Raw genomic sequence first — 10,258 nt, forward strand, 5'->3', positions numbered from 1 at the left:
TCCGCCTGCCTCTGCCTCCCGAGTGCTGGGACTAAAGGCGTGCGCCACCATCGCCCGGCTTTTCTTTCTTATCTTAAGTCTTTGCCCTGAGTATTTGCATTATTTATTTTATAGTAAAAATTTCTAATTTTGACCAGGTAGCGGTGGCGTACGCCTTTAATCCCAGTACTCAGGAGGCAGAGGCAGGTGGATCTCTGTGAGTTTGGGGCCAGCCTGGTGTACAGAGTGAGTTTCAGGATAGCCTGGGCTGTTACACAGAAAAACCCTGTCTCGAAAAAAAAGTTTCTAATTTTAAGCAGTTCTCCTCCTCTGGATATCCAATTTCATTGCTCATAATTCTACATTCCACAAAATATTGAGCATGAACACAACCCAGCCAACAGTTTGACAGTTAGGACAAGGGTCACCTTTCTTCCAGCTCCCAATAACAGTCCTCATTTCCATCTGGGCTATCATAATAATGGCTTTACCATCTGTAGGTCCCCACACATCCTGTCCAGGATTACATATATTCTCTCTGAAGTCAGAGGGTTTGTCTCTCCAAATTCCTCTTTTCTTCCTGAACCAGAATTACTTTTTTTTTTTTTTTTTGGTTTTTCGAGACAGGGTTTCTCTGTGGCTTTGGAGCCTGTCCTGTAACTAGCTCTTGTAGACCAGGCTGGCCTCGAACTCATAGAGATCCGCCTGCCTCTGCCTCCCGAGTGCTGGGATTAAAGGCGTGCACCACCGCCGCCGGCTTCAGTACTGTATTATGTGCTTCTATTATGTGCTTCAAAACTCAGGCCACCTCTACCCACCACCAAAGCTGCTCCCATACTTCCAGGTGTTGCTATAGCAACACTCTCCTAGTTGGTGCCAATTTCTAACTAATCATCTGGGGGTACCATAACAAATGGCCACAAACAAGATAGCTTTAAAAATAAACATTTATTTCTCATGGTTGGCCCTAGAGTTGGGAAATCCAAGATCAAGTTGCCAGCAAGTTATCTGGTGAGAAGTCTCCTCCATGTTTGTACAGTCATCTTCTTCTCACTGTGTTCTCACACGGCCAGCTGCAAGTGCTGTGTCTCTCCCATGAGCCATGAGGGCTCTACCCTGACTACTGCACATCTCCCAGAGGCCCATCACCTATGCCATTAACTTGGGACCATATTTCAGTAATAAATGTAGAGGCATGCGTACATTCAGTCCATCGTATATGCTAAGTGGTTCATATAGTGTCTGTTTGGTTCTCGCTGGAAGCTACTAAGTGGTCTCTGTCTTATAACTGAGTCAGCAAATTTGCTCCCTTGTTTAAGGTTACATAGCTAGCAGGTAGAGGGATGGGAAGCAGACTCTACTCTGGGTTCCAGATCCACATGTCATCTGCTTCCAGGGATTTGAAAAGGGTGGTCTGCAGACCCTTTGTGCTAGAATGATCCCCAACCTGCTAGACAAAAACTGTTGTGGAATGATCCAGTGGTCTACATTGTAAGAAGTGTCCCAAGTGCCACTCCTAATTCAAAAATTAAAGGCTCCCCATGCTTGTAATAGAATCATATAAACTCTGTTGAGACCTGTAAATAATTTCCCCATAACTAAGTACATGCTTCTCTCCACTGCTTCGAGTCTGTAACAAAGTGATGTTGCTTTCATATATGTAACATGCTCATATCTAGCACTAATCATTTTCCTGTAATCTCATTGGTGAGTTTCCTTGAAGATATAATTTCCCAAAGTATCCAATACTTTTCACCCTAGTAGAGGAATAAAGGGCATGTCAGCTGTGTTCAGTTGTCATGCAGTGGGGCAGACCATGTTCTGTACAGTCTAGAGGGAAGTGCTGCACCAGAAGTGGATGCTGCAGAATGGGCTCTGCACACACTTCCACTGCTTCTGCGCAAGAAGCTCACTTAGGCCGTCCAGCTGTGCTCCAGTTGTTCTGAGGAAGAGCAGAGATGTTCATCTGTGTGATGGTGAGTGCTCAAGGGTGCCTAGCAGTGAGGCAGCCTGACCTCTCGAGGATGTCAAGGACAGGTAGACAGGTGTCTCAGGTCACTGGGCATGAGAAAACGCATTTGGGTCTCATGGGTCTAGAAATGGTTGGATTACCTTGAGAATGTAAGCTTGGGTAAAAATTACGACTTCTTAAGAGCCAATGTGCAAACCATTGGCTGTGGACTACAGACAGGTAAGAGCCCATGCTTTGTTCTTACACTTCTGCCATTCCATATCAGACTAATCTCCAGCTGGTTACTGTCATAGGCTTAAGTACTGAGACCTTTATCATTGTTGCTACTGTAGAAAGAAGTTTTATAGGGGGTTTATAGCACCCTCTCAGCTTTCTCCGAGGGTCTGACCCCTAACACTAAACACAGTGCCCCCACCCAGAGCTTCAGCACCTGTCACCTGACTGGACCTGTCTGTTGTAGTGCAGGCAACCTGGATGGCCTACGATATGGTGGTCATGCGTACCAACCCCACACTAGCAGAGTCCATGCGCCGGCTGGAGGATGCCTTCCTCAACTGCAAAGAGGAGATGGAGAAGAACTGGCAAGAGCTACTCACCGAGACTAAACGCAAGCAGTAAACCACCATCTGTCACCAGCCTGAGTGCAGAAGCCAGGGGCATGGGTTCAGAGGCCCAGGTGTGTAGCTGTGTGCACAGCACTCGTTTCTCAATAAACTTATTTTCAAGCAAACCCAAGAGCTCCTTTCTGTCTTGCACTACGATTGACATAACTTCATATCAGACTCTGTGAGCAAAGAACAGTGTGTGAGGGAGATGGTTTCGGTGGGCAACACTGTTGGTGTCAGCTGTCCTAAGTGCAGAACAAAAGGGGAAACGGGGAGTCTGCAGACACAGGCGCTTCCACTCAAGGCTGAGTTCAGTCCCCAGGACCAGGTAAAGGGATAAGGAGAAGAGCAACCCACAGAGTTGTTCTCTGACCTCCTCACAGTACACATGGCGCATGCATTTCCCTCACAATAACAATAAAAAATCATTTCTTTTTAAAATATTTTTTATTTTATGTGTATGGATGTTTTAACTGCATATATGTTTGTGAACCATGTGTATTCAGTGCCCACAAATACCAGAAGAGGGTGTCAGATCCCCAGGAATGAGGCTACAGACAGGTGTTAGCTACTATGTGGATTCTAGGACTCAAACCTGGGCCTTCTGGAAGAGTAACCAGTGCTCTGAACACAGAGTCATCTCTCCAACCCCTAAATTTCTTCTTTTTTTTTTTAATGTAGAAAATGGCCTAGTTGGGACAAGTCAGGTTGCAGGCCAGGACAAGCAAGAGTACTCAGATTTGAGCCAGGTGGTGATGAACCACCTTTAATCCCAGCACTCAGGAGGCAGAGGCAGACAGATCTCTGTGAGTTCAAGGCCAGCCTGGACTACAAGAGCTAGTTCCAGGATAGGCTCCAAAGCTACAGAGAAACCCTGTCTTGAAAAACCAAAAAAAGAAAAGAAAAAGCACTCAGATTTATCTACCTGCCTAAAGTAGGCGTCAGTAGTTAGCCTCGGACACCAGGCCAGATGGCTGCCAGAGATCCTGTCCCATGGACCTCCTGAATGGCAGGTGTTCAGAGGAGTAGTAAATGCTTCTCCTGCTTTACACAGCTAACAGCAGGTTTAACTAGAGTAAAGCACAGAGCTCATCTAGAAAGAGCTTGAAAGAAGTGGTGTGAGGGCCCAGAGAGTTTGAGAGAGGCTCACCAGGTGCCAAACCGTCCTGACCCAACCTGGACTGGGACTGCGGGCAGCAGAGTAATTATCCAATCAAGGAATAAGATATTGAAGTGCCATTTAGACCCAGACTCTTTTGTTTGTTTTTGGTTTGGGTTGGGTTTTTTGTTTGTTTGTTTGCTTTGTTTTGCTTTGAGATAGGTTTCTCTGTATAGTTTTGGCTGTCCTAGAACTTGCTCCGTAGACCAGGTGGCCTAGAACTCAGAGATCCACCTGCCTCTGCCTCCCAAGTGCTGGGAGCAAAGGTGTGTGCCCCACCGCCCAGTCAGACCCAGACTCACTCCTAAAGGACCTCAAGATAGCAAATATCCCAGAGTGAGGATGTTTCCTGAGAAACTTCGCTTCATTTTCCATCTTGGAGAACACAGGAAATTCAACAAGTACCAAAGAGTCCCACAGACAGGGTTGTGATGAAGCCAAGCCATCCTAAGCAGGTAGGACCTGGGATCCAAACCAGCAGGGTATAGGGGGAGCCAAAAAGGGACCAAGAGAGCCAGGGTTGGGGGGTAGAAGGGATTCATTTCAGATAATCAACACCCATAACTTGACAGAGAGCTTGGGCACAAAACAGAAAGTTCTGCTCCCAGGTTTCTTCCCCACACCCCAGGTCCACTCAGAGAAGGTTTCTCTTGAGAGCAGACACATGGTTGTTTTTTCACCCGGAACTTAGATTGCGGTCTGTAACCAGGTCTTGGGGGGCAAAGTCAGAGTGAATGGGTAGAGGACCCCCTTACTTCCCAGGGGAAAGGGCTGCAGCTCCTTGGCCTGGAACTGGGCAGTCCCCTCCGAAACTGTGAAGGTAGCGGTGACCTGGTGGTTGAGACAGTAAATGGTGTTGCCCAGGACTGTGCAGTGGAGCGGGGCAGGGTCGGGCAGGGGCAGAGAGGCAGCACGGCTCCAGGAGCCTGTCACCGTGTTGTAGCGCATCACCGCAGCGCCTACGCCCCGCAACAAGTCAAAGCGGTATAGGAAGCCGCCTAGTGCCACCATATCACTGGAGCGCCGGTGGCTGGCACTATAGGGGCACTCATCCCATGAGTCTTTCACTGGGCTGTATCTGAGCAGGCGGTAAAAGAGGTGACCCCCCGTGACATAGATTTCTCCTCGGCAGACCACAGCCTCATGGGCCACAGGGAAGGTGCCCTCGGGAAGGGATGCTCTCAAGGTCCAGGTATCTGTGCGTGGGTCATAGCGCTCCATGCTGTATAGGCACTCACCACCAATGGCGTAAAGCATCCCATCCAGAGCCACCAATTTGAGCTGGGCCCGGGCTTGCTGCATGGGCCGAACCTGGCTCCAAATGTTGGTCAGAGGATTGTAGCAGTACACCTTGTTAGAGCAGACAGCCTTGGCACCAGAACCTCTGATGCCACCTGCCAGAAACAGATAGTTATGCATAGTGCACAGACCACATCCCCGGAGCGGGACCTCCTCTGGTACTTGAATCAGGGGCCGCCACACATTCTCTTGTGGGTTGAACACATGAAGGTATGTATGAAGATGCAAATGCTCAGGCCTGGTTGCCGGTGCGTCCTCACCATGAGGGCCCCTCGTGAGCCCTGAGCGGCTCACCTGATAAAGGCTGGGGAGCTCGAGAACCCCCAGCACTGTCTGGCCCTGGCAGGTCCGCAGGTTCAGAATGCGCTCCCTATCGGCGCCACTCAGCTGTCGGTAGAGGTGTGGGTCTCCCAGAACATGCAGCAAGTTGTTGCTCATCAAGACATAGGTGTCCTGGACTAAGCCCAGCTCTCCACGCTGCTGGGCAAAGGCCAAAACCTCCAAGCAGCTGCCTAGATCTAGCTTTGGAGGCCATAGCGCCGTTGCTGTGGTAGGCTGCGAGGCCTGGGAGCGGGACTTCTGAGACCCCTCCACCACTCCCCAACTGCCAGGCTTCTGCAGAAAAATCATAAGCTTTTGTGTCTCTTTCTGTTTCTCTGTGAGGACGTCCCTGCTGTCTGCAGGTCTGGTTCCCTCCTTTAGCACCTGCCCCGGGGGCTTCTGGGATACTTCCTGAGTAAGTATCTGTTCAGAGCTCTGAGCTAAACTACGTTTTCTCCGTTGCCGAGGCTGAGGGATGGGCTGAGCTTCCTGCTTCATAGTAGATGGGACAGGACCAGGCTGTGCCAGCGCGGAGAACTCTGGGACAGCCTCAGGCTTTGCAGCTGGGGCCCGAGATTCTTGACTTTCCTCCTTGGTTTCATCTCCTCTGGGGTCCCGAGTGGAAGACACACTAGTATCCACGCTCATCGGCTGTGTTTCATATCTGCCCTCAGCTTGGCCCCCTGAACCTACTGGTGTGACTAAGATTGACGGTGCTCTGTGTTTGTCCTGGAGGCTGGAGATTGCCCCTGCAGAGGCGGTACCTGGCTGTCTACCGCCCAGGTATGCAGATGTGCTGGGCTGAGCGGGACTCTGAAGATCTGCTCTCGGGGCACTACCATCAGCCTTTTCTTGCCTAGGGAAGGGGTGACTTTTAAGAACCATGGTAATAAGGTTTCCCCAGCTAGCTGAGATTCGTCCATCCAGGGAGCGCTTGGAGAGGCCCACACTTGACTCCCTAGACATAGGTCTTGGTTCACTGTCGACTGCAGGAACCTGAGCTACAACTAGGGCAGAGGCTGGGGTTGGGGGTGATGTTGGGGATGCGGCTGGTGTTGAAATTAGGGTTGTAACTGGAGTTGGGGATGGGGTTGAGGATGATGTTAGAGATAGGGCTGGTGTTGAAATTGAGCTTAAGGCTTTAACTGGGGCTGAGGTTAAGGATGGGGGTGATATTGAGGATGATGCTAGGATTGCTTCTGGGGCTGAAGTTGGGGCTCCTGCTGAGGCTAAAGTCTGTGTTGGAAGGGAGGCTGGTCCTGCTCTGAGATTTTCACCACCCTGGTTAACCTCCAGAGACAAACTGTTTAAAGGAGCAAGGGTAGAGACTGCGTGTGGAAACCCAGGGCTGCGATGTACTGCCGTGGCAGAGGATGGAACCAGCTCTGTGTTCCGGGTCAGAGGAGATGCTGGAAGATTGTGAGAGGGGGTGCAGCTGAAGCCACCAGTGGACTTGGTCTTGTCCGGGATAAGCACAGCCCTCTGGCCAGCATCTGAACCTCCAGCTATCTGCTCACTTTCCTTGCCCTGACGGGAGCCTCTCCCTTGGCCCTCTCCTGATTTCTCCATCTTGCTCTGGTCAGCAACTTGGTCCTCTTCACAGGCCTCAGGGCGCAGCTTTTCTGGCAAGGGGCCCTGGGAGGATGTGAAGTTGCTGGTGACAACAGATGCCCCACTCTCCCGGGACCAGGCTTCCTCATCAGTCAGGATCCCCTGAGTCTCCCGAGGGGCAGGGGACCCAGGCTCCCTGTTCTCCCTGTCCTTAGCCCCTGAGCCTGCAATGCTGGCGGGAGCAAGCTGAAGGCCGCTCCTCCCACACACGTCCCCGGAGTCCACCCGAGGTCGACTCTCCACGGCATCAGCTAGGCCCATCTCCTCAGGACCCTTAAGCCCCCTGCGTGAGTGGTGCGGTGAGGGACCTGCAAGGGAACTGCTGGTGAAGATGTCCTGAGTGGCCGCAGTTGCCAAATCCACAGCATCCCACACACTCACCACAGTGCCCAGGCGGAGGGGGTCCAGCTTTAGAGGACGGCAGGGTCGGTCTCCTGATCTGGCACCGGGCCGCCGACGTCTGCGCAAGCTGCCTAGGCTTCTCCCCAGGGGCCCAGGAGTCTCCACAGCCAGGTGCCACGGGCTGGTATCCTGTTGCTCTGTATGGACGGGACCCTGCTGAGCTGCCCCCTTACCACAGGTGTCAGCTGCCACCACCTGCATCTCTGTTTGGCAATCAGGACTTCGAGGAGTAAAGCGGATCGTGATGGGGACAGGAATATCCCTTGCTTTGCTGTGGCCCTGGAAGGAAGTTTCTGGCCTGAGTGGCTCCCTTCTTTTCTTTCCCATGGTTGCTGGGATGATCCCTCTGCTGGCCACCTCTCCAGGTGTCTTGAGTGAAAGCCAAGCGTCTGATTCCGCACTTCTGCCTCGTGATGGCTCTGGGTCCTGGGCCCTCGCTGTAGCTGGTCTTCTCTGGCCGTCTCCAGGAGCCTCTGATTTCTCCTGCCCTTTGCTCTGCCCCTCACTGGCATCACTGTCCTTGGACTTCGGGTGCAGGGCCAGCTTGTTTCCTTCAGCCTCAACCCGTTGCACACCCGCAGGTGTGGGTGCTGATCTGTCTGTCTCCTGGTCCTGCCTGGAGCCAAACCACTGCAAAGTCAGTGCTATGGTGGCTACCACAGCTAGCGCCAGCAAGGTGAGCACAGCCCCATCCCAGTCCTCCTCTCCATCACCATCCCAGCCCCAGAGGGGCCCACTAACCTCGCCCGCACCCTGGAGCATGGTGCAGACCGCAGATGCGCTGGGAAGAGCCTGTTCTGGCTGACAGCTATGCATGCCCCACACCCAGCCTGGGCTGCAGGCTGGGCAGATGACACTGCAGGCAGCTCACCTAGAGACAGCCCTGTTAAGGTGGACTGACTCTCCGGGCCCTCGACAGTCAGGTTTGCAGGCTTGTCAGTAAACCGAACTGGCCCTATCAGGAAAGTCCGTGATCTACAGCAGCCTGCCCTTGGCTGTGTACCCCAATTCCGCCCCTTCCCCTTCCTTCTTTGCTCAGGGTCCTAGGGACAAATGAAAGTATTCCTAGACACACTGCCAACATTTCACCCAGCTATCTTCTGCCTTAAAGACCCTCATACTTCCCTCTCAATTCACCCTACACTCTATAAGCTATGTAAGAGCTCTGACAGGGAAGGGTTACCACACAGGGAGATGCTATCTCGGGGCTTAGCAACATGATGCTGCCCCGATGAAATTACCAGAAACTGGAGAGGCCAATTCCACCATGGCCACCAGGGAAGGGTGTGGGGGGGTTGTTTTGGTGGGTTTTCAGGCTGAAAACAGAGAGCCTGGGATGAGGGTTATAAGAGTTACCTTCTGGGTGTGAGACAAGCGAAGGTCTCATCCTCCCTCCTCCATCAGCTACCAAACATTGCTCCAATAAAGAGATAAAGTCACTTTCCAGTCAGGAGGGAAAAATAAAAGTGAGAAAGAATGAAGAAAACCTAAGCATTCTATCTCCCTCTCTGTGGCCAGTATTATTCCACCCTAACTTAAATCCTCCTGGCTCCTTTTACTACCCTGTTCGGGTACTGCCCCAGGGTCCCTCATTGAAGCTCAGGGCATAGCCTACCTCTCCTGCAGTCACGTCATTAAACTGTACCCAGAGCCTTCAGAAACCCTCTCTGGCCCGGTGCCCTACCAGTCCAGTCCCTAGGACTCCTCTCACTCCTAAGCCGTTCCCATCTGAACCAAGTCACACTCCACCCCACCTCTTGGCCCAGTTTGGTTCTCAGGGGCTGCCATGTGGATACTCTACTAGGCATAAGCACTTGGTATTTTTGGGAGGGCCCTTCTCAGTCTGCTCATCGCTGGACTCTATATGAGGAGTGAGTCTTAACATTTACCAGGAATGACCCAGACACATAGAAAAAGAGACTGGAGTCCCCACAATAAAGGTAGCTCCCCCAACAGGAAGTGGTCCTGTTCTTCCTCTGGAACACAATGGACCCAACCACTCCTTGACTCGGGCATCGAGGAGGTGGCAAGAGTGTCCCTGGCACCTAGCCTGGGCTCGGCCGAGCCTCAAATATCTCATCTGGCCTGGTCCCATCCCAGCTTCCCATAGAACTATTAGGTAACAGTGAGAGGTTGGGTGAGCCCTACACCTTAAGGTGGACTTCAGCTGGCAGAGGCCTTTCTTGCCATTATTCCCTGTCCCTGACTCAGGCTCTGTAGTTAAGTTTGGTTTGTGGTTAAGTTTGAGATCCTGGGCCTTCGATAGATAGAGCTGCCACTTTCCCAGTCCCTCTTTATGGGCTAGCCAGTACCTTGGCAGCTCCGCACAGCTTCCGAAGATCCAGGGCAGTTAAAGAGAGAGGAAGGTCCCACAGGGAAGGTGAATGTAGAAATCACGCAAACCACAATGAATGAGGGTCATGTAGGGGGCTCAGGAAGGAGAGGTAAGGAGATTTCTTGAGCATTTTTGGCCAGTCTGGTCTAGGCAGTGAGCTCCAGGAGAACCAGAGCTATGTAGTAAGACCCTGGAAGGAAGAAAGGAAGGAAGGAAGGAAGGAAGGAAGGAAGGAAGGAAGGAAGGAAGGAAGGAAGAAGAGAGCGCCGGTTGTGCTGGCACACGCCGGTAGGATTTGTTGAAGGAGGCAGAGGCAGGAGGATCATGAGTTCGAGGCCAGCCTGGGCTACACATTTTAATAAAAAAAAAAAAGGAGGAAGGGAGGGAAAGAGAGAATCAAGATCTACCATAACGAAAACTAATAAAATAAAAATGTAAAATATAGCTGGGCGGTGGTGACTCACACTTTTAATTCCAGCACTTGGGAGGTAGAGGGAGGCAGATCTCAGCCAGTTCAAGGCCAGCCTGGTCTACAGAGTGAGTTCCAGAACATTCAGGACTGTTACACAGAGAAA

General features: G+C 51.7%; 2 protein-coding genes across 2 annotated transcripts in view; one reads left to right on the forward strand and one right to left on the reverse strand.

Annotated features, from left to right (window-relative positions):
* Window positions 1-2,569, forward strand: part of Syce3 (synaptonemal complex central element protein 3) — a 6,374-nt gene extending 3,805 nt beyond the window's left edge. Inside the window, exon 2 of the mRNA XM_026782465.1 lies at window positions 2,412-2,569. Within this exon, the coding sequence (XP_026638266.1) occupies window positions 2,412-2,569 (158 nt within the window). The remainder of the gene's footprint in view (window positions 1-2,411) is intronic.
* A 1,833-nt stretch (window positions 2,570-4,402) lies between these two features.
* On the reverse strand, window positions 4,403-8,110 carry Klhdc7b (kelch domain containing 7B). Its single transcript, XM_005354340.2, has one exon. The coding sequence runs from the start codon at window positions 8,108-8,110 to the stop codon at window positions 4,403-4,405; it is 3,708 nt and encodes a 1,235-aa protein (XP_005354397.2).
* Between the last annotated feature and the right edge of the window lie 2,148 nt (window positions 8,111-10,258).

Source organism: Microtus ochrogaster, chromosome 15 (genome assembly GCF_000317375.1).
Source record: "Microtus ochrogaster isolate Prairie Vole_2 chromosome 15, MicOch1.0, whole genome shotgun sequence".
Classification (NCBI taxonomy): Eukaryota; Metazoa; Chordata; class Mammalia; order Rodentia; family Cricetidae; genus Microtus; species Microtus ochrogaster.